Genomic DNA, 23,140 nt, shown 5'->3' with positions numbered 1-23,140 from the left:
CACGGCACTGCCAGCACTGCCTTAGCCTCTGCTCAAGCAATTGATTCACAGTGTTCAAACCCCTGTGGCTTTCTTCTGGTTTCTTGTGATAATTGCTCAGAAACTGGGCTTGGCCATTCCCAAGTATGGGATCCTGGGCCTGGAAGGGCAGGGATACCCCACAGCTTGCAGCCTCTGAACAGTAATGGGAATTGTGCTAAGTGGTTGCCGCTTTTTCCCCTTTTCCTTTTTTACTTTGTTTTTTCCCATTCTTAAGCTTGGTTTGAAGGGCAGAATTGGCTTCTCAGTATTTCCTTGGTTGTGCTCCACGCAGAAAGCAGTGGAGAGAGGTGCTGTGGGGCACCTGGAGAGAGCTCAGTGGTGGTGTGCAGGTATCATGTCTCTTGCAAATCTGGAGTGAACTGCCACAAAAGGCAGAGGTTCAGTGGTCACCTGAGCAAACTCACACTCTCACTGGTGGATCCAGGCATGTGATACAGCCACAGGGGCAAAGAGATGATATTTTCCCAAGTTCCCAATCATCTTGATCCACCCCAGTATGACCTGGAGCTCCTAGGTGCTGGTCCAGTTCCTCCTGGCTCAGGAAGCCAAAGCCACTCTAGCAGAGCATTTCTTGGAAATGCTGCTTTGTGCCCACAATTGCTTTCCTGGGTGCAGAGTGAGTTTTTGTTTTTGCTTTAACTGGAACGGGAAAAGATGTTGTTTTGAAAACCTTATATGATGAGTGCCCAAAGACTTTCCAGATGTTGGGCTGCTCGCGGTGTTCAGAGCTCCTTGCCTGAATCAAACCATTTCCATCTGGACTGGTGGTTTATTGCAGCTCTGCCCATCTGAGAGGCTTTCTCGACTGGAACCTCTTGCATGGAGGAACATGCTGGCTGGAAATAATTTGGGGATGCAAATATTTCTGGGTGTTTGACTTGGCTGCCGTTCCGGCGGTATCTGCTAAGCAGTGGAAGAGGCTGTGTGTGGAGCAGGCATGCTCCCAGCAGCTGCTTTCTGTGGCTGTAGGGGCCAGCCCAGGAGGCAGGGGGTAGCTCATGTTACTGAGCATTCATGATTTTCCTTGCTTGCTTCTATGGCTTCAGCTGGCGCAAGGAGGGGAGGAAAAGCTGACCCATGTGTTGCTCCCGGTTCTGGCATGCCAAAAATCTGCTTTTATATGAGCATGTTCATAATGAACTGTGCCAGGAAACACATGGCTTGCTTGAGACATGAATGGGAGGTCTGTATGGGGCCCTGTGCTCACTGAGAGCCTCGCAGGGACAAAGAGCAGATGCCGCCGTGCACTGCTTGCTCTGTGGCAGTCTGCGTCCTGTGGGCTGCGGTGGATGGGGAGCAGAAGATGGGATCAAGGGGTACAAAGTGCTTGGCTGGTCCAGTGGTGGCAGAGAGGACAGGACAGGAGGCCAGGTGAGTGGTTTTACTTCCTGCTGCTCTTTGTGGCTCTCCTGGTCTGGGGGGGGCTGGCTTGCTGCTCTAGAGATGTAGCTGTTAGCAGTGAAGGCTGGGTTGGAAGGAGCCCAGGAACTGCAGGCAAGCAAAGTGCTGCTAATAGCTTAGGATGACAATTGTGGATGGGGATGAGAGAGAACAGGAGAGATAGATGAAGCCCATTGGGTCCCAGGTATCATGTGGACAGAGGGGCTGTGCAAGCTGTGCCTGGCTGCAGCAGGAAGAAAAGGCTGTCAGGGGAGAGTTGCAGTCCTGAGCATTAGCAGCACTTCAGTGTTGCTCCCTTGCAGGAAGTGCTGCCAAGTCTGCATGGGCTGAGCTGCCAGTGAGCAGTGCACACCCAGCACATGAGGAGTTAAACCTGCCTGCAGGCAGTGGAGCCTTGTTCTGACAGAGGGCTCAGCGAGTCCTCTGGACCAGCAAGCTCAGGATGCTCTAGCTCAGTGATTTCATTGCCCAGCCTTTGGAATCAAGCCAGGGCTTGAACGCAGAGTTTGCTGCTCTTTGATCCAAGAGTGGCTCAAAGCAAAGCCTAAGCACTGGAGTCATTCCCGAGGACTTGGCAACTGAAGGAATTGCTGCCTGCAGACAATGGTGTTTAAGTTGCTCCTAAAGACAAGACCTGTTTGATAACGCTTTCTGGGAGCGTGTTACTGAAACATGTGAGAGGCCATAACACCATCCTTGCTGTGCCTTTTGTGGCCTTGGGATGGAACACAGGTCATGGTCTTTTCTGAAAATGTGCCTATGGTTGCCTTTGACAGCACACTTCTGCTGTGTCTTTCTCAGAGAACACAGTGATAAATCAGTCCTGTGTTTGGGACATAGGACCTGAGTGTGAGCTTCTGTCTCTTCTGCTCTTTTCCTGCAGGGGCTGTCTTTCTTGTGGCCCTTAGCTCTGCCCCTGGGCTTGCAGGGAGCCAAGTCATCCTCCAAGCTGTGGTTCTGGTTTGTTGGTTTTGCTTGGGGTTAGCAGCAGCTAAAGATGCTGCTGAGGGATGCAGTGGCAGCTTCAAAGCAATGATCTGCCTGTGTCTGCCTTGCCTTGTTACAGGTTTACAGAGCTGTGGCACTGCAATACGAGTGAGTGCATTAGCTCACCCAAATCCTCCTTTTCCTTAGTGGTTTCTCATCAAAGAGCAATAGCCTTTGCAGAGGCTTTGTTTCTTTGGTGGTCTGAGCAATGGCAGGGGCAGAAGCATAAAGGTCACAGTGTGGATATGGTGGGGTGGTGATGTGTTGGGAATGGATTCCAAGGGGTCTAAAAGCTGTCGCTGCCACCTTGCTTTGCTGAGGTTTGTTAACTAGCTGACATATCCAGAGTTGGTAGCTGAGTTAAAAAGTGGTGAAAAGGTCTCTTAAACCTGGTCTTTCAGTCTGAGTCTGAAGTGCTGCAGGCTGGGGATAGATTGAGGCTACTCCTGCTGTTCACCTCAGGTTAGTGGTGGGGCCTAGGGTATCTCTGGCCAGGTCACCCTTCTCTCTCCCAGCTGTATCCCTGGACTCCATTCTGCAGGAAAGTGCATTGTGTGTGATTGCTGCAAGGTGCCCAGGACCTTCCCTTAGGGAACTGCTGTGCTCCATAGGTGCTGCAAAGGGCCCTGCAGGTTTGGGGAGCCAGGGGGGAGCAGGCTTCCCACCTGTGTCCTGCAGCAGTGCCTTCCCAGGGAACATGGCATCTTTGCTAACTATTAATGAAGATGGACAGGGAACAAATGTTTAGCAGTGTGTTACCAAGCTCTCTGTCTCATTAGGTGCTGAGCTGGTGGTGCAAATACATTCAGCTCCCACCTCAGGTCTGAGACTTGCACGCTTGTTGTACAGCCCCAGGAAGAGCTGGCTCCACAGTGGAGCTGGGACAGCTGTGAGCTCCTTGCTCTGACATGGGAGAATGTGACGTCCACTCTGCTTTCAGAGGCCAGACAGATGCTGGCCAGCCATGTCCTCTGCCAGAACAGCTGGCTGGGCCAGTTTTTGCAGCTGGCTGCTCCCATTGCATCCTGGTACTTCTGCGTCTTAGTTTTGTTTGTTTCCTGTAAGCCAGGTGTCCCCCTCCATAGCTGAGGCAGGGCTGAGGCCTCCTGCTGGCAGGGGAGAAGAGGAAGAGGATGGTTCCCTTTTGGGGAGAAAGGATGGATGCCATTTGGGTGCTCTGGGCTTTGCTGTCCTGGGTACTGGAGATGAATTGCAGATCCTCTAAACTGCTGTTCCAGGTGCAGAGCATTAAAGGAATTGCCTTGCACATCTGGCTGAGCTGACCCAGGGTGGATTTTGCTGAAGTGCTCCTGGAAGCAAGTCTGCAGAATAATGCTCCTGGGGCCTGGCTGGAGAGTGGGGCTGGGCTAGAAGCTGCAGAAGCACCGCAGTGCTGGGCTTGCTTTCCAAACCAGGAAACCTTATACTTGCACAAAGCCCTCTCCCAAATCCCATTCCCATGCTTTTAGTTCCTTGTTTGGTTGCAAGCAGTTTTGGGATTACTCATATCCTGTGGTGTCTTAGAGGTTGGTAAACTCTTGGGTACGAAGTGAAATAGATCCTTTCCTTTTCCCTTTCTGTCTTTTGACCAGAGCTCTTTTAGTTTGGAGGAGCTGGTGCCCAGGAGCTGTGCACTGGGCATGCCTGGATGTGGGCAGTTTGGGGTTGATGGGAGCATGGATCTCCCACAGGGCTGGGGATGTAGAGCATTGCATTGTGCTTCCAGCTGCCTTGCCTGTTGCTCCCCCAGCAGGGCTGTAGGTGAGAGAGGTGACTGTGGACTCAGCAGGAATCTGAGGCCGTGCAGCAGCTGAAGGCTTTGTGGTTGAGGCTGCATTCCCAGGCGATGTCGTTAGGCAAGGAGACCATGATTTTTGGATTGTTTCAAGATGTAGGCAGCCTGGCCTGTCAGGCAGGGCAGGAGATGTGCTGCCTGGTCTCCCCAGCTTGCCCAGTTGCTCTGCAGTACCCAGATGGCCTTGGGCTACTGGAGTGTCCCCAGATGAGCCTGTGGGACTGGCACTGAGACATTAAAAAATGAATGGAAAACCCAGCTTGGGTCGAGGCCTGGCTTGTAATGTTGCCCCATGTCCTTGCAGCCCGGAAGATGACCATGGAGGTTTGGGCTTGGTGCCATGGCAGGGACTCACCAGGCAGTGGTGCTCTCAGGCCTCTTGTATGGTGCAGAAGGTGGGGTACCTTCACTGCCAGGTGTGTCCAGGCTGTGCCAGGAGCACAGACCCCCTTGATGGCTGCAGCCCTAAATATAGCCTTAGAGAGGGCTGGTCTCCCAAGGGTGAGTCCTGACACCCCATACACTTTCTGGCTTTCACCAAAAGCCCAGCACCCCATGAAGGTCTGCAGTCCATGAGGTTGGAGCCTGTTGCCCAGATATGTCCATGGCACAGAATGGGGGGACAGTGTCCAGCCTCAGAGGGTGAGCATTGAGACACACAGGGCTGGGCAGTTTGCTGCCAACTCCTTCCCCCAGAGCCTTACAATGTCTCTCTGTTTAGGGTATACCAAACCTGGTGCTTCTCAGGTGGGAAAAAGATGTGAGATCCCCCCAAAATTCCAGCCCCAGTTTCCCTATGCTAGCCCCCAGCTCTGCCATGGCTCCCCCAGATCCTTATTACTCTTTTGGTGCATTTTCTTACAGCTCTGGCTGATGAAAGGAGCAACACTGATGTATTTCACTCTTTTAGCTCTGGAGAGTGGTCCCAAAGACATTCCCAGCCCGTGCTGAGTCTGCTGCCACATCACTGTATTAATGCTGTGGCAGCCTTCGAGGGGCTTGGCTACCATGGGGCTGGGTCTCCTTTACCAGAGGTGTGGAGTCCTTTGCTTCCTGGCGATCCCATAGGATTGAAAACTTAGTCTGCAGAGCTCCAGACAGCAGTGGCTGACTTCATAGGGCTGCTCACAAGTCTGCCCTGGATGTGGCTTTGTCAATTTTGTCACCCTGAAATGTTCTGCATGTGCTCAGGCTGGAGTCCGGCAGTGGCTGAATCCTGTGGATATCCCAAGACAAAAAAGGGAATTGAGATACACTTGTTAGAAACTAGGACTGGTAATGCAGATGGTGTCACTGGTTTTCCTGGATAGCTGCTACTTGCCTCCTTAAATATATGAAATGAGTTTTGAGCAGGGGGTATCGCTGCCTGAAGGATGCTGTGTTCCTGCACTCAGATCTTTGCCGTAGGAATGATCTCAGAGCCAGGATGGGATCTGAGCCTGCTCTTCTCCCCATCCTTGTGCACCCTACAAGTGCATGTCCCCTCCCTGCAGATGATTTGCTTTGTGGCGTGTGGGAATGATACCCTGAGGACCTGTAGGTACCAGTTCGACTTCCCTACACAATTCACTTAACCTTTATCTATTACCTCAACAGGGGGATTTTGCGTTTCAATTAAGCATCCTTTGGGTAGCATACCACTGGGTGTTTTCAAGTGTGCTGCATTTCTAACATGTTTGTCCAGTCTGGCTGAAGCTTTCCTGAAAAGCTTTCTGTAGCCACAGTTGAGACGGTTTCAGGCCAGAAACATGTGTGGAGGGTTTCTTTTACTCCCAGCCCGGGGTGGCCTGTGTCACATGCATATGCAGAGGCCGGGTGCTGGCCAGCACGCACATTTGGGACTGCTCCGTGCTGGCATTGGCTTTGCAGGACCAGCTGTGTTGCTGGGGGAGAGCTCTGCACTGACTCAGTCTTGCTAAGGCTGATGTGGTGTTGCTGGATGGTTTTTGGGGTGACTCTCACTAAGGGAAAAGAGTCATTTTGCTTTGTTCAGCAGCTCCCAGCAGTGTGTCCCAGCCGTGTGTCCCAGCCCAGATGAGCTCATGAAACCACAGCAGAAGCATGCTGTGGGAAGGTGTCCAGTCTGAGCTGGGGTTGCCTTTGCTCTCTCCTCTGGGGCAGCCTCCAGTGGCTGAGCCACACATGGCCATGGCTCTGCCACACAGGAGAGCTGGGAAGTCCTCCAGCTGCTGAGTGGAACGAACAGAGTCATCTTCCTTCTTTATTCAGCACAGGTGGAGATTGTTGGCTTTATACAGGTTTTACTCAAACTCCAGCATAATGGCATCCCACACAGTAGCCCTCTCCTTAGACAGCTTCCTTGAGCCTTTGTCCCAAAAGCCCAGGAGGTGGAGGGGGGATGCATGGACCCTGCTGACTGCAGCCCTTTCCTGGGCCAGGGTTGTACAGCTGTAAGCAGCAAGTGCAGCAGTTCCCGCCTCCGAATGCTGGGCTCTGCTGCTCTGGGTTGAAGTACTGTGAAAAGCTGTGTCCAGCTCTGGGCTTCTGATGTCTTCCATCTCAAAACTATCTAGACCACATCTAGCTGCTACTGGTCTTTCCTTGCAGCCCAAACCTGATACGTGGTTGGGACAATGGTTTCCAGTATGTGTAGCCAATTCACCAGTGGCACCTTGGATGCTACTGTCAGAACAAAACACAAGTTTATGGCTCTTGCTGCACTTTAACGTTTATTTATCCCAGTTTGCCTTGACACCTGTTCTCATGAGATGTTCTGATTTGAAATGGTTGTGTCCATTTCCCCAGCATGGAAAACAACAACATAAATAGTTCCTCCTGTTTCACCAGGGAGCTGGATCCCAGTGTTTCCTGACACTTGGTAAAATCCCTGCGTCCCATGTGGGACTTGTGCCAAGCCTTCATCATGTCCTCTGTCCACAGAGCCATGTCCTCCTGCCTGAACATGGAGGATGGTGAAGCAGCAGGATGCATGTGATGAGGCAGCTAGAGCTGTCAGATGGTCAGTGCTGAGTAAAGTGCAGTTGTGCTGTGAGCGACGGGGTGACAGCAGCTCTGCTGCTCTTTGGTGCTGTATTGGTAATGCCGATGATTTAACGCTAGAAGCACATGTAATTGAAAATACAATATCTTAATACCCTAATGGTCTACACCTTCGGAGAGAGTTGCCTCATCACAAACTCCAGCACGAGCATAACCAGTAGGCTGAAGCTCCCAAGAGCAGAACAAATCCATCTACTTCATGAGTTTTCTTTGTGCACCCTGCCACCTTGAACGTGCTTTGTACGATACAGGTATGGTTTGATGGACATACGGCTGGTGTCCTGAGGCATGTCTGGAGAAAATAACAGACCTGGCTCCTGTAGGTTCAAACCTGAGTGGATTTGACTGTTCTGTTCCCCTTTCCTCCTGCCTGTCTGACCCAGCAGCCTGTTCTGGCATGAGCTTCAGCTCCTGATGCTCTGGAGCTTTTAGGCTGTTGAGCACATGGCTGTATTTGAGTGAGGCTGGGTGGTTGCTGCCTTGCTGAGTGCTCTCAGTGAGACAGATCTGATGTGACTCATATTCCTGCACGTTGTATCACCTTGAGGCATGTGTTCATCTCATGTTCATGAGACAGCTGTCACAGACTGATGGATAGTTCCTACCTTTAGGGGATGGAACTGGCCATGGAAACTTCACTGGACGTGCTGACCCTTGGAGCACAGCATGTTGATGGGACCCAGGAAAACGGGACTTTGGTCACGGTCAGCAGCTCTGTCACCCAGGCCACAGGGGGTCAGTCTGTGGCTACTCCTGGTGACCTTAAGTTCTGTGGGTGCAGTTGACAAGTGATGTCAACCCAAGAGCTGTGGGACTTCACCTGGCTGAGGGCAGTCGTTAGGGGATGTTGCCTGCACACCAAAGTCAATGGCTTGATGGGATGCTGAAGGTGGAAAGCCAGGCTGCAGCGATGTCCACATCCTAGACCCTGCGGAATGTTGTTGTGCACTGCTGTTCTGTGACTTCCCAACTCCTTGCTGCCTCCTTCCCAATGGCTTTTTGGGGATGACTGAAAATCAGAATTGTACCCACAGTCACACCTTGCAAGGACTGCAGGCAGAAAAGACCTCTGGGCTCTGGACTACAGTTTGGTGTGTCCTAGTGTCTTTGGGAAGAGGCTTCTGTGGTTTTCCCAGTGGGAGGACTTTGTTGCTCTCTCTGGCTGGACTATGGGGAAAGGTTTTTAGCAGATACAGGCCGAGGTGCCCCTGCTCCTTGATGTGTTTGGAGCTGGGGGGTTGGAGCCTCATCCTGTATGAGTACCTGTGTCTGTGCCGTGCTGTTGCTGTGAGTGGGGGAGCTCGGACCAGCCCTGCTGGAAGTGTGTGGCTGACACCAGGGTGCCCGTGAGCAGCTTTGCTTGGCCCCTGCACTTTGTAGCAAGCTCCAAAGGCTTTCCAGCATGGGAAGGGCTCTTGTGGCTTTCTGGAATTTGGTGGTCTTCAAAACATCTCTTTTGGAAAAGGCTTTCTTACCCCTAGCTCTGACTGACTGAGATGTGTTGTCAAACTGTATCCCTTCACCAGGCTTTTATGCAAAGGAGGATGTGGCTGAGTGTCCAACGAGGAGCTGCCTTTCCTTCAGCTGGGCTTGGATCCTGTTCATGTAACTTGTCCAGGCAGCCACTTTCTGCGGCTGTTTCTCTTGCAGTGATGAGAACACGCTGGTTTTGACCACGTTCTTGTTCATCTTCACTCTAAGATGCTCGAAATCTGGCTGGCTTGGCTCCTCTCCCTGCAGAGCATGGTGCTGGGAACAGAGTCCAAGAGCCATCGTCATGTGCTGAATTGCTCTTTGTCTGCTCCCCTTGCTTTTGCAGCTGGTAACCGGAGCAGAGCGCCTGCACGGCTGGCTGTGGGCAGGCGGCAGCCAGATTTGGGAATGTGCGAGCGCGGTCCCTCAGCAGCCATGCCAGGCACTGCCTAGGGAAGCACTGGCTGCTCTGTCCCCAGGACCCCCAGCTCTTGGGTGGGCCTTAGTGTGTCAAGCAGGGCTCTTTGGGGTTTCCATCGCTGTAGAGCGATCCTTCCAGCCCCTCAGGCCACTACCAGACCCTGAGGACAGCTATTGCAATTTGTCATTTCCGCTTCTACTTGTGAGTGGGCTGAGTCACCACACAAGTTTGTGGTGTCCCTGTTGCATCCCCTTGTGCTGTGTTTATTCACACAGACAATCCCTGTTCCACACCAGTGTTTCTCTGGGTAATTTCTGGGGATGGGGAGGTGAGGCAGAGACATAGTCTCAAGGAGAGGGACTTTGAGGAAAACCTAGAAACAGCCTATGGGTATTTCTGATCAGGGGCAATCTTGATGCAAGGCCAGAAGTTAGGACGCATCCCAAAAAACAGGACAAGAAGACCTCAAAGAAACATCTGAACTGCCCAGGAAGCTGCTTGCTCTCTAGGGTTTTGGTGACTGACTTCCTGGCTCATACACTGCAAGACACCTCTCTGTTCAGGCTGGAAGTGTGACACTCAGTAGTGGGTCAGGGGAGCTCCCTCTTAATGTCCCTGGCCCCAGGGAGCAGAGGGCTCTCTTGGCTGTGGCAAGCTCAGGCACCCTTGTTCCAGTGATTGCTGTGGACAGGCTTTAAGCAGCTGTGCTGGCATCCCAGCATAGATCTGTTAAAACTCTGAATTAGTTTTGACAGATGTGATTTGGGATATGTTTCTCCTGACATGGCTCTGAGTGTCTGGAGACCCTTGAGAACGACATGTGCTTACCTGATCTGTTCTCCTTCCCTTGCTCTAAACATGCCCTCCCTTTTCTGTCCTGCAGCCGTGGGGACTCAGGCAAGCATCCTTTTCACGAAAGAGCCGTATTCCCAGGATGCCCTGCACGGCCGCAGCGCCATCCTCCGCTGTGAGGTGAAGGAGCCGGCGGACGTGGAGTTCGAGTGGCTGCAGAACGGGCTTCCCGTTCAGGACACGGAGCAGCGCTTCAAGGAAGGCAGCAACCTCCAGTTTGCTGCCGTGGATCGGCACCGGGATGCCGGGGTCTTCCAGTGCCTGGCGAGGAACGTGCTCACCGGGGAGGAGGCGCGCACGGCCAACGCGTCTTTCAACATCAAGTGTGAGCATGGGGTGAAGGCAGCCAGGCACACGCTGCAGCCTGGTGCTGCCCACTGTGCACAGGGAAAAGCACTCTCTTGGGAGGGCCCGAGGCTGGAAACAGTTTTTCCAGGCTGTCTGCCAATGCTTGTGTGGGTCAGACAGGGATCGGACAGCTTGGACTGCTCAAGTAGGATCCCTCTCCATCTACCATGTCCATCATGCCCTGTAGACCTCTTGTGTCTTCTGGTGTCCCCAAGGCTGTCAGAGATGCTTTCTCCTGCTGCTTTTCCCGTTTGTGCTGCATTACTGCAGCAAGTGTGTCCTGGGCACTGCAGGTCCTTTCAGAACTCACCTTATCCCTCAGAGAACAGCTGCACAGGGCAAAGTGGGATCTCTGCAGTGTGGGTGTCTTTACTCCACGCTGGCTTGAGGGCATATGTATCTCTAAGCATGCTTGTGCCCTTGCTGCCTCCTCTGGTTATCGGGGAGTCCAGTAACCACCACGTGGGCTCTGTAGGTTTGGAGAGCCAGCTGTGTTGGTATTCTTTGGTCCCACAGGGATCGAGACAGGCAGTGTGGTTCTGAAGCAGCCGGCCAACGTAGCTGAGATCCAGCCCTTCTCCACAGTGGTGCTGCGGTGTCACATCGATGGCCACCCACGGTAAGGGTTGCCTCCTGAGGAGTGGACCCTGCCAGGGGCCCCTGCACCTTGGCTGTGTGGTCTTTCTCTCTCTCTCTATCCCTCTCCCTCTCCCCCGCCACCTTTTTCTTTCTCCTCCTGCCCCACCTCCCCTCCTCTCTCCTGCAAGAATTCAGTAGAGTCAGGGAAGGCGAAAGGCAGGATTGAGCCTGTGGCTGAGCACCGTGGGAGAAGGCAAACGGCTTCCCCAGAGCCGCGTAGCGAGGAGCACAGTAAGGATGGGCTGTCACAGTCCAGTTGCTGAGCTGCTTGGTGTGCTGCAGTCACTCTCCGTCGCTTCCCAGTCGTGTCCCGTCCACTTGGCTGCATGTCTCATGGCTTCGTGTCTGTGTCGGGGCCAGCAGCGGGGACGGAGAGCCAGGGAAATGGGCCATCTCTGGGCTGTCTCCTCCGCACACCAGCTCTCGGGGCAGCCCTGACGGTGCCGTGCCGCCGGTCACCTGCTTGCCCCTGTCTTGCAGTCCCACGTGGCAGTGGTTTCGGGATGGCAGCCCCCTCCCGGAGGGCCGCAGCACCTACTCTGTCAGCAACAAGGAGCGGACACTGACCCTGCAGAGCGCCAGCCCCGATGACAACGGGCTCTACTACTGCTGCGCCCGCAGTGCCGTCGGCTTCGTCTGCAGCCAGAACAACTTCACACTCAATGTCATCGGTGAGTCGTGTCCCAGCTGTTCCACTGCCCTGCTCACAGCCTCCTCTCTGCTGCAGGACAGGAGCCAGGCTGCAGGGGAACTGCAGGCTAGTGGGACTTTCCTCTGTGCAGAGCCTCTGGCCAGACTCAGACCTGACAAATCCTGGCCAGGTTGGAACCCAGCCCTGTCTGCAGGTGTTAATTTGCCCCTGTGTCCTTCTGGAGCAGATTTATGCTGTCTTCTTTTATAATGGTGCACCCTGGATGCTGTAGGTGCTTCTGGTTTTGCTAATACCAGTGCCGTGTGGGTAGATGCCCTGTTGGCCTTTGGAGGCAAGACCCAAGGAGGGCAGGAATTGTTGACATTAGAGGGGTATTTGGAACTGGACAAGGGAATTTGCAGTCCAGTGACAGCTTTGATCTGTTTGCTAGGAACCAGGGCCTTGCTGGGAGCAAGTTCCTCTCTCACCCTCCTGTGATCTCTGCCGTTGCAGATGAGAGCTTTCCTCAGGCAGTGATTGCCCCACAGGACCTCATCGTGACCAAGAATGAAGAGGCCATGTTCGACTGCCAGTTTGCAGCTGTGCCTCCTCCTACACAGGAATGGCTCTTTGAAGACAACCCCATCACCAACAGATCCAAGTAATAGGGACCCCAGTGATGTGGGCAGGGCTGGGAGGAGAGGGGCACTGTGTTCCAGAAGAGAGAGGTCAAACCCTGTCTGTACATGAGGACAAGCATGCAACATCAGAGTGGCCATGGGGATCGGTTTCTCAGCTTGGCTGGGTTAGGTTTAGCAGGGACTTGGTCCCTGTGCATGGCATTTATCTGAACAGGACTCAGGGACGAGTTTGTCCTCACATGAGTCTGTGGGGCTGTCAGTTCTAGATGCCCATGCGTGATGGCCCCACAGTTAGGGATGTCTCTCAGCCCCAGATGTGGTGATTCTATGGAGCCAGGGAAGCTCAAGCTCCTGACACCCACTTGGGGCAATTCACAGTCAGGGATGTGTCCCAGTACCTGATGCCAGCACGCGGTGATTCCCAGACTGGGGAACACATCCCAGCCCCCAACATCTGCACAGCAGTCACTGGGCCTGTGGCTCTCTTGCTCTTCCATGTAAAAGTGCATGGTGATCCCCAGAGCCAGGAGTGTTTCTGAGCCCCAGACAGCCTAAGCATGGGCAGTCTGAAGAGCAGGGACAGTGATCCCGCAGCCGGGATGTGTCTCCGCCAGACTCTGGAAGGCAGGCAGTGCCATCTGGGTGCCAGCTGCCCTCGGCCTGGCAGCCCCCGGGCGCCACCTTGTGTCCCCTGCCCCTTCTCCTGGCTCCATGTGCTCTCAGAACTGGCTCATGCTTGGTGATGCATTTTTTGGTGGGAGCCAGCTCTTCACCAAGAGTAAGACTTGTATGAGCTCATTTCCTCCATGAAGAATGTGTCCCAACCATCTCCTTGTTTATGTGTGCTGGGAAGCTGTGGCTTGGCACCCTCGTGGTTTCGCGGGCTCATGCAGGACATTTCAGCGCTGTGGCTCTGGCCCATGTCCTGCAGAGATGCCCACTGAGCCCTTCCTCTCCCCACGTGCCCAGGACCACCGTGTTTGCCAATGGCTCCCTGCTGATCACCCAGGTGAGGGCTCGCAGCACCGGTGTCTATAAGTGCATTGGCCGTGGGCAGAGGGGGAAAACTCTGGTGCTGAAGGCAACTCTGCGGCTGGCAGGTGAGGTCCTGGGGCTGGTGACAGGGTGGGCGGTGGGTCCCAGAGTTCCAGTGTCACTCTGGAGCTCTGTGATGATACAGCAGTGGGTCAGTACATGAAATGATTCATCCTTGCTGCCTGGATGAGGGGAGCAAACAGAGTTTGTGTGCTCTCTCCTTTAAATGGTGCCTCCCATGTGAATGATAGTGCTGGTGGGTTGGCTATACACGTTCCTGCCCTCTTTGAGCCCTGTTGTCTCTTGCTTCTCTCAGAGATCGAAGACATGGCACCCTTCTCCCCGAAGGTGTTGACAGCAAACCAGGGGCATCGCGTGTTCTGCACTGCCCCGCAGGGCATACCCACACCCCAAGTCTGGTGGGAGAGAAACCAGGAACGAGTTCCCACTGCTGGCCGGGTGTACCAAGAGGCAGAGCAGCTCATTTTCACCAGTATCACCGAGATGGATGCAGGGATCTACACGTGCCATGCTGCCAACAAGGCTGGAGAGAAGAAACAGGAGCTGAGCATCACTGTGGCTAGTAGGAAACTTTCTGAAAAGGGTGGGAGCAGAAGAGGGGCTGGATAGGGGGTTGGGGTGAGCTGGGCAGCATTGCTCATCACCTCACTGATACAGAGAGGTGCCTCTCATGGCTGGCTGCACACTACCTGCGTGTTCTGCACTGCTGCTGGCCAGAGGGGTGGTGAGTGGCCCTGTGTAACCCCTTGCCTTCGTGCCCAGCGGTACCCAAATGGGTGGAGATGCCCAAGGACAGCCAGCTGGAGGAGAGCAAGCCAGGATACCTGCACTGCCTCAGCAAGGCCTCCCTGAAACCCACTGTCACCTGGTACCGCAACGGCGTCTCCATTTCTGAGGTGAGGCAACAAGGCAAGTCCCTGCCCCTCATGGGCACTTCTGCTGGGCACCTGCTCTGCTGCTGCTGTTTCTCACCTTGTTCCTAGGCCCAGCATCCCTGTCACCCCCACTTTAGCCACATTCCTGGCATTAGCTCCGTCCTACTGATGTGTGGGTGCACAGTTAGCTGTCTCTTGCCACTTGAGTGGCAATCAGCCCTGTGCTTTTGGGGCAGTGGCAGGAGAAAGGTCCCTGCAGCCTCTCTCAGTTCTTCATGTGGGTCTCAGCAGGGATGCGTTTATCTGAAGCGTGGCGTGGCATGTGGAATGTCAGCAGTGCCACAAGCGAGGGCTAATCCCAGGGCTGCTGACAGTGTCATTTCTGCCCTGCTCCTTCCCCCGCTCCGGGCAGGACTCGCGGTTTGAGATCTCGGAGAACGGGACGCTGCGCATCAACAACGTGGAGGTGTACGATGGGACCATGTACAAGTGTGTGAGCAGCACCCCGGCAGGCAGCATCGAGGGATACGCGCGGGTGCACGTGCTGGGTATGCTGACAGTGCCTCACGCTCTGCTCTTGTGGGTGCAGGGGTGATACCTCCAGCTCCAGGGTCTCCTGTGGCTGAGGGGGAGCCTAAACATCACCTCTGTCTGCTGCAGAGAAGCTGAAGTTCACCCCACCGCCTCAGCCGCTGCAGTGCATGGAGTTTGATAAGGAGGTCACAGTGTCCTGCTCAGCCACGGGCCGGGAAAAACCCACCATCCAGTGGACCAAGACAGGTCAGGGGGATTTGGTTGTGATACGCCTGCTCCTTACCTGGGGCACTAGGGACTCTGCATTGTCCCACCTCCAGCGTGGGTGAAGCAGCAGTGTGGCCCAGTGTGGCACTGCACGACGGCTGCATCCGTCCTCTTGTGCCCCGCAGATGGGAGCAGCCTGCCATCCCACGTGAGCCACAATGCCGGCATCCTGTCCTTCCACAAGGTGAGCAGGAGCGACTCGGGGAACTACACGTGCATCGCCTCCAACAGGCCGCAGGGCGAGATCCGTGCCACCGTGCAGCTCGTGGTAGCAGGTGAGGGTGTTTCCTGCTGTGCTGGGTTTGCCTGGGTGGCACCTGGCGTGCCCCTGCAGAGAAAGCAATGTCTGGCCTGGCCCTGAGCTGTGTCCCATGGCACTTGAGTGTCCAGTTTGTCAGTGCTTTGTATACAGCCTGAGAGGGCACGTGCCGCTGTGCCAGTGCTGGCTGTGCTCCCTTGTGGGAGCTTAGCACCATTCCCAGGAGCTGACAGCGTCTGTGTTGGCCTCTCTGCCTTCAGTTTACGTCACCTTCAAGCTAGAGCCAGAGCCCACGACGGTGTACCAGGGCCACACAGCCATGTTCCAGTGCCAGGCAGAGGGGGATCCCGTACCGCACATCCAGTGGAAAGGGAAGGACAAGATTTTGGATCCCGGCAAGCTCCTGCCCAGGTAAACAGCCTCCATTCCAAGCTGACGTGTGGCACAGCTGGACATTCCCAAGCCTGCCCAGTACAAGGGTGTCAGTGGTGCAGTCCTGGGTTCCCAGCTTGGTGGGCACATAATTGACTCCACGTGCCAGGACCTGGACTCCCCTAGCCCCAGCTTTTCTATTTCTGCTACAGCCTGCCAAGCTGTGATTGAGCTGCAGTCATGTGTTTTTAAGCTTTGCACAGCCTGAGATGGAAGCTGGTGGCAGTGGGGATATGGGGCTGAAGCATCTTGGGGAGATGGAAGCTGATGGCAGCAGGGACATGGGGCTGAGGCATCCTGGGGAGATGGAAGCTGGTGGCAGTGGGGATATGGGGCTGAGGCATCCTGGGGAGATGGAAGCTGGTGGCAGTGGGGATATGGGGCTAAGGCATCCTGGGGAGATGGAAGCTGGTGGCAGTGGGGATATGGGGCTGAAGCATCCTGGGGAGATGGAAGCTGGTGGCAGTGGGGATATGGGGCTGAGGCATCCTGGGGAGGTGGGGCTGCAGGTGCCCCAAGCCTGCCTCTGTGCTCTGGTGTTTGCAAAGAGCTCTGTGTGTGTGGTTGGCAGGATTCAGATCATGCCCAATGGCTCCTTGGTGATCTACGACGTCACCACCGAGGACTCTGGAAAATACACTTGCATCGCTGGCAACAGCTGCAACATCAAGCACCGTGAAGCCTTCCTGTATGTTGTTGGTAAGGAAGGTGCCCAGTGTCGGGACATGATCTCCTGGAATCCCTGGCAATTCTAGGTCCTGCTTCTGGTGCTGGCCATGCCTGCCAGGTAGTCAAAGCAGCATCCCCACTGGAATGCAGCACAGTGTGCTGTGGGATGTGCCCAGCATGCTGTGGCTGGGTGAGGAGGTGGCCACAGCAGTGGGTAGGGGGTTGGGGCTTTTCACATCCCTCCAGCACATTCCTGAGCAGGATTTGGGAAATCCCTCTGCACCCCCATGTTGTTGGATGCTCTCTGCCCCACAGACAAGCCAGCAGCAGAAGAGGATGAGGGACCTGGCAGCCACACACCCTACAAGATGATCCAGACCATTGGGCTCTCAGTGGGGGCAGCTGTTGCCTACATTATTATCGTGCTGGGGCTGATGTTCTACTGCAAGAAGCGGAGAAAAGCCAAGAGGCTGAAGAAGCACCCAGAGGGCGAGGAGCCTGAAATGGAGTGTCTGAACGGTGAGGCCGGTACGCCTGACAGTGGGGGCTTCACTGCTGGCCCCCTGTCCCTGTGCTGGAGGGGCTGAGGGACAGGGAGCTCCCAGGGCATGGGGACAGCTCCTAACCCATGGTCTCTCGCTCCTGTTTTTGGCTGGTGGCAGAGACCTGCTGCCAGGTGAGAAATAGGCAAGTTAGTGTGAAACCTGAACCCCGGCCTCACACTGAGGCCATCTCTGTCTGCTGAGTTATGTATCGCTCCTGCAGCCAGTACCTGCACGTGGGATCACATGTGGGATCCCTTCCTGGGGGAGGGAAGGATCCCTATTGCAATGCAGTGAAATAGTAGCACTCTGCTGGCCTCTTCAATTCACAGTTCAGCAGCTCCTGGTGCTGGAGGGAAGATGTTTCCCTGAACTCACTCTGTTATTTCCACTGGGGACTTGTAAGTGGTGGGGTGCAGTTGAGTTTGCTGTCCCTAATTCCCTGGATCTCCCCATACATACTCCCCATAAATGCAGGTGTTCCCCCTTCCAGTTCTCCAGCACACAGCCATGTCCTGATCATGTGCAAGTCGCTTTGAGGGCCTGGCAAAACATAACTACTGGGTTTGCCTCCTGGTTTTCTCTTTGCATTGGCACTTTGAACAGAGCCAAACTTCCAGAAGACAAGTCTGGCTGTGAGGAACCTCCTAGGAGCAGGGTTTGCAGGAGCATCTCTGCAGCTTTGTGCTCTGCATCTGTCACCACTGTGAGCTCTTTCTGTGGACAAGTCACAGGTAGCTCACCTGTACCAGCAGGCTCTGGCCAGCATCCTCTTCCTGGGAAAGGATTTCTTTTGATCTTTTTTGAGGTGGTCTCAGATTTTTATCTTGGCCTGTCTTTATTACATTTCTCTTCTGCTAGAGTTTGCCTCTTCTTATTCCCTTCATTTGGAACCAGTTTAGCTGCCAGGTGCATCCTCACTCTTGCAGGCAGACCCAGCTTGCCAGATATCTACACTCCTTTTTGGTACTTCCATAGTCTCTCTGGAGAAGTGGTTTGTGTTTGCTATCAGCTCTGGTGGAGTCGTTCCATTCACCACAGTCTTCAAAGATCTGACTCTCTGCCTCTTTTTGATGTGGTTCCTCGTTAGCTGGGTGACTCAAAGTATTTCAGCACCTACCTCAGTACCTACAAGTGCTGCCTGGCCCAGCTGACTTTTCCAGTGTCCTCAGAGTCCAGACAGATTTGACCTCCCCATGGACCTGCAGTGGATCTTTCCTACGGATTTCCTATAGATCAGTGCACTCCTAACCATCCAGTTACCTTCCAAGGTCACGTCATTGGTGTGCCACATCCTCTATAATGAGAGCTTGCCCTCAGTATCCCTGTCTGACTGTGCTCCTTTTTTTTTTTGGTGAATACAGATACAGCATTTGGGGAGGTTCATGGCTATGGGGACTGATTTCTGTGCTGATGTCTCTAGGGCAGCATGGCTGTGTCTGTTTCTCCAGGAGATGCTCAGATGTCGCAGGCAGGTGGGCAAAGCAGGCAGCTTCTTTACACTTGGTTCCCCTTTGCTGCAGCTGGATACATAATGAAGCTTCCTGTCCTTTTTTTGTTATCAACTGACTTGTCCAAGTTCTGTGAAACATGGGAATGTCTGTTCTCAAAAGTGTCTCTTGTTGCTGCCTGCTGGTGCTGTCTCTCAGTGGCAGCACACTCACTCTGCAGCCTTCAGGATTTTTTTGGCACGGTTGCAGTGGTCGTCTTGTGTTATCCTCTTGGCTTCAAGCTTGTAGTCTTGAGACACGATTAGTCATGAGCACAGACAGCGCAGGGTCAGACAGTCCTGCTGATAATGAGTGTAAAAGCAAGGAGAAGGTAAGGAGCATCCAGCTTTGATTTATAGGATAAGTGGTGTTTTTTCGCTTTTGTCTTTGCAAATCTTACTCCACCGTGTGAGAGTAGACAGCTGTCAGTATCTGTGGCTCTGAAGTCAGCATATCTCAGTGTTCCCAGCTCCAGTCCTACCTGTGACAAAGCCATGGTCCCTGTCACGGTGGCCAGACCTGCTCTGGATGTGCTGGTACCTGTCTTGCACAGGTGCACTGTAAGCAGGCATGCACACACACTGCAATACAACAACCTGTGATGGAAACTACAGGCAGTGGGAATCCTGCTGGGTTAAGTCTTAATTTTATGGTTTCCTTTTGTGTGGCTGTTTGCCTAGTGGTTGTAGCAGGAGCAGCTGAAATGGAGTGTGCACAGTAGTACAGAGTGATGCTGCAGATGTGGGAGCGACCCTCGCTCAGGGTTGTGCCCTGCTTTAAATTCCAACTCCTGCCTTCATCTTATGGGAGGTACTGCTTCCTAGTAACCAGGTCTGATCCAAGCAATAAATGCCTTCAGAATCAAGGTTTGCCGTCTATGCAGTCGTTTCCCTACAAGCTGCCTGTAAAATGCAGGCTTTGGTACTTTCTCAAGGCAATCATGTTTTGTCCTGTTGTGTGGCTTGTGTTTGTGCAAGGGAAATTGCTAGTGAAGTTCCTGTGCAGAAAGCTTGCTGGGGTTGATTGCAAGGACAGTGCTTCCTAGCACTGCTTTAACCCAGCCAGTTAAAATCCAGGCTGGTCTGGTCTTACAGGTTCAACATTTCCAAGGACATCAGCATTGCTGGCTTGCTGGGAAGGGAGTAAGGACGAGGGACATCGGACTGCAGCAGCTGATGCCAGATAGACTTGAGAGGCTCTTGGGCATCAAGAGATTGTGGTTATAGCGAACAGTGTCCATCTGCTCCGTCTCTGCCTCACCCATCCCATCTCCTGCTGCCGTCCTGTGGAGTTGTGTCAATGATAGTTTGAATGTAGCCACTGCTCAGGGATGACTGAGTGGCCTGGGATGGACAAGGCCAGATGGGGCTGGCTGACTCTGGGACCAAAGCCATTGCTTAGCGTCTGATTTCAAGGGTGGCTGCAGAGCTGCCAGAGATGGGGCAAAAACTGAGGCCAGGCCACTCTGCTGCCTGGGGCTGGACATCAAGCTGGAGTGCTTGGAGTGTCAGAGCCCCAGAAGGGGCTGAGCCTCAGGATAACTTTCACTGTGTGGCCTGGCAGGATGCTGAAGCTATTTGTGCTTCCCTTGCAGGTGGTGCTTTGCTGCAAAATGGGCAGATGACAGCAGAGATTCAGGAAGAAGTGGCCTTGACCAACCTGGGCAGCAGCTCCGGGGCCAGCAAGCGCCACAGCGCTGCCGACAAGATGCACTTCCCACGTTCCAACCTGCAGACAATCACAACACTGGGTATGCTGGGCCACCCTGGCCTTGACCCCACTCCAGCAGGAAACCTGTGGCTGAAACCCCAGCCTGTCCTAGCCAGAAAAGGGGATGTGCTGGGTACAGAGGGCCCTGCAGCCCCTGGCCTGCCAAGCACACCTGCTGTCCTAATGCATGGTGCCTTCCCTCCTGCTTCTCTATGCTTCCAGGCAGGGGGGAGTTCGGTGAAGTGTTCCTGGCCAAGGCCAAAGGTGCAGAGGATGGTGAGGGTGAAGCTCTGGTGCTGGTGAAGAGCCTGCAGACGAGGGATGAGCAGCTGCAGTTGGACTTCCGGCGGGAGGCAGAGATGTTTGGGAAGCTGAACCATGCCAACGTGGTGCGGCTGCTGGGGCTGTGCCGTGAGGCAGAGCCACACTACATGGTCCTGGAGTACGTGGACCTGGTAAGGGCCCTGCCAGCAGCACCTGCAGTAAAGCAGGGACATGACAGCAGTGGGTGTGGGGCCTGCAAGTGTGACAACAGGCTGGCAGTGCAGGGCAGTCAAGGTGTAGGGAGACCAGGCTGAGCGTACTGCTGTTCCCAACCTCTGGAGGAGTCTCAAGGGGAATGGGAGTCTCCTGGAAGACCTGGAAGTGGCTTTGTCCTCTGTATCCTCCTGATTTCTGGTTTATGTCCTGGACTCAGCTACATAACCTAAGTTGTGGGACTCTGTGCTGCAGAGTGACTGTGAATGCTAAGGGCTATGGGGAGTCTGGAGTTTGTAGGAGAGAAATCAATTTGGGGCATGAAAAACCTGGAGATTTCAGGCTTGCTTGCCCTAATCTTAGTCAGTTGAGGCCCAGAAACAAGGTACTGACTTGCCCTACAAGGCAGGGACCAGGAGGACAGGCAGGAACCATGGACAAGGAGATGAGGATCTATGGGTCTGCCACATCCAGGCACTGCAGGGACCAATGAGACTTGTCAGTCAGTATGTAGAGGTGCTGAGTCTGAGTTGCTGTCTGTCTCCCAGGGGGACCTGAAGCAGTTTCTGAGAATCTCCAAGAGCAAAGATGAGTCTCTGAAGCCACAGCCACTCACTACCAAACATAAGGTGACCGTGCAGCTTTGGAAGTGCTGTGGGGCTGGGCGACCCTAAGGAGGGCAGCCAGTGCTGACATCTCTCTGGGGTCAGGTGTCTCTCTGCACACAGGTGGCCCTGGGCATGGAGCACCTCTCCAACGGCAGGTTCGTGCACCGGGACTTGGCAGCCAGGAACTGCCTGGTCAGTGCCCAGCGGCAGGTCAAGGTCTCATCCCTGAGCCTCAGCAAGGACGTGTACAACAGGTCAGGGGGCCTGATGTGGGAATGGGAGGGGATGAAATGGCACCAGTCTCATTGCCTGCCTGTCCTGCCCGCAGCGAGTACTACCATTTCCGCCAGGCCTGGATCCCACTGCGCTGGATGCCACCTGAGGCTGTGCTGGAAGATGAGTTCTCCACTAAGTCAGATGTGTGGTCCTTTGGGGTGCTCATGTGGGAGGTCTTCACACATGGGGAGATGCCCTACACTCCACTGGCAGATGATGAGGTCCTAGCAGGTATGTGGAGTACCTTGTGCTGTCCTTGCAATTGTAGCCTACTTGCTTTTTGTTGGTAAAGGGGGCCAGACAGGCTGTGTGACAGTGCTGGTCTGGCTGGGGACGATGTCCCAGCTTGCATGGAGAACTGCTGCCCTCCTTGCACCCCCCAGAGAAGATCACACCCCTTCCCAATGGCCCTTTGGACTTTTCTTTCATGCCAGGTCTGCAGTCAGGAAAGACGAAGCTCCCGCACCCCGAGGGCTGCCCTTCCCGCCTGGCCAAGCTGATGCAGCGCTGCTGGGCCCCCAGCCCTAAGGACCGGCCTTCCTTCAGTGAGCTCGCCACCACCCTTGGGGACAGCCCAGCTGACAGCAAAGCCTGAGCCCCCAGCCCTTGCTGGTGAAGGATGTGGTGGCGTGGACAGGGGTCTGTATGTGCCTGGGGAGCCCCTGGCACTCCCGCAGCCCCTTGCTGAGCCCGACCCCGATGCGCCAGCGAGCAGCTCAGCATCAGCAGCTGCTGGACTCAAAGCACAAGCCAGTGTACCCCAGCCCCACCCCCTCCCCCGTGGGTCCCAAAAGACAGCCCTTGCTGCCTCCTGCCCCCTGCCTGCTCAGCCCAGTGCCCTTAGGCTGCTGGTGTGGATGGAGCGCAGCTCCCCCTCCCACGGCGAGAGCTTGGGCGTCCCTGCTCGCCACATCCACCTCTGCCGGCCTGGCCCGGCTCTCTCTCCGTCCGTCTGTGCTAGGCATGCCTGCCTTCCCCTTCCCCATGGGGAGAGGCCAGCCAACAGGAGCACAAAGTGCCTGGCATATGAAGGAACTCACTACCTTTCCCAATTACCCTGTGCCTTTTTTTGTACTTACGACTCTGGGCAGAGCCCCCTGTCTCCCTCTTCCAGAGCGCTGACTCTTCCCTACCATAGTATTTCTGTTACTGGAATGCAGCCTAGAGTGGGTTAGTTTGTTTGCTTGAGTGGAGGGTACTGCAGCCAAGAAGGGTTGGGTTTTGTTGGGTTTTTATGTGCTGCTCTCAATAAAGAAGGCGCCTTTTTTTTTTGGTTTTTTTGTCTTTGTAAAACACTGCTGTCAGATAGTGGTTTTCCTCCACATGGCTCCTGGGAAGGGTTTGGGGCTAGTTCCTCAGGCATCTCTCTGCTGTGTTTAACCCCTTTGCCCCCTTCTCAGGTGAATCTGAGATGCTGTTCCCAGCCTCGTGTGCCCTGAGGGAGTACTTTGCCTCAGCACTTGCTGTCTCTCTGGGCAGTCATGGGTTGCTCTCCAGGAGGGACTTGTCTCAAGAGAAAATGTCCCTTTCAGACTCCAAGCAAACAACCACTCCTGGATGTGCTGATGGGCTCCCCCCACTTCAGGTACTAATTGGGTTTGTGCACCCACCTCTGTGGCCTGGGGCAGCTTTGCAGCCCGCACTGGGTCGTGGTTTTGTACAGGAGATTTCAGCTGCTGCTTCTTGCAGGATGG

General features: G+C 54.5%; 1 protein-coding gene across 3 annotated transcripts in view; it reads left to right on the top strand.

Moving 5' to 3' along the window:
* PTK7 (protein tyrosine kinase 7 (inactive)) overlaps positions 1-22,720 on the top strand; it is a 35,800-nt gene extending 13,080 nt beyond the window's left edge. Inside the window, exons 1-20 of one of the 3 annotated variants that reach the window (XM_032104207.1) lie at positions 1,317-1,413; positions 10,024-10,317; positions 10,857-10,959; positions 11,460-11,650; positions 12,124-12,271; positions 13,221-13,351; positions 13,603-13,869; positions 14,070-14,203; positions 14,595-14,730; positions 14,843-14,962; positions 15,109-15,258; positions 15,503-15,653; positions 16,246-16,373; positions 16,659-16,862; positions 19,970-20,125; positions 20,308-20,540; positions 21,111-21,191; positions 21,273-21,424; positions 21,499-21,677; positions 21,881-22,720. In XM_032104207.1, coding sequence (XP_031960098.1) covers positions 1,332-1,413; positions 10,024-10,317; positions 10,857-10,959; positions 11,460-11,650; positions 12,124-12,271; positions 13,221-13,351; positions 13,603-13,869; positions 14,070-14,203; positions 14,595-14,730; positions 14,843-14,962; positions 15,109-15,258; positions 15,503-15,653; positions 16,246-16,373; positions 16,659-16,862; positions 19,970-20,125; positions 20,308-20,540; positions 21,111-21,191; positions 21,273-21,424; positions 21,499-21,677; positions 21,881-22,041 — 3,201 coding nt within the window. In that variant the 5' untranslated portion in view covers positions 1,317-1,331 and the 3' untranslated portion in view covers positions 22,042-22,720. Of the gene's footprint in view, positions 1-1,316; positions 1,414-10,023; positions 10,318-10,856; positions 10,960-11,459; positions 11,651-12,123; positions 12,272-13,220; positions 13,352-13,602; positions 13,870-14,069; positions 14,204-14,594; positions 14,731-14,842; positions 14,963-15,108; positions 15,259-15,502; positions 15,654-16,245; positions 16,374-16,658; positions 16,872-19,969; positions 20,126-20,307; positions 20,541-21,110; positions 21,192-21,272; positions 21,425-21,498; positions 21,678-21,880 lie in introns of those variants that run through there. The other 2 variants (XM_032104206.1, XM_032104208.1) reach the window with 2 other exon arrangements.
* Positions 22,721-23,140: the final 420 nt, after the last annotated feature.

This window comes from Corvus moneduloides, chromosome 3, assembly GCF_009650955.1.
Source record: "Corvus moneduloides isolate bCorMon1 chromosome 3, bCorMon1.pri, whole genome shotgun sequence".
Taxonomy (NCBI): domain Eukaryota; kingdom Metazoa; phylum Chordata; class Aves; order Passeriformes; family Corvidae; genus Corvus; species Corvus moneduloides.
Note: the sequence above shows the minus strand (reverse complement) of the source record. Positions and strands in the feature narration are given on the sequence as shown.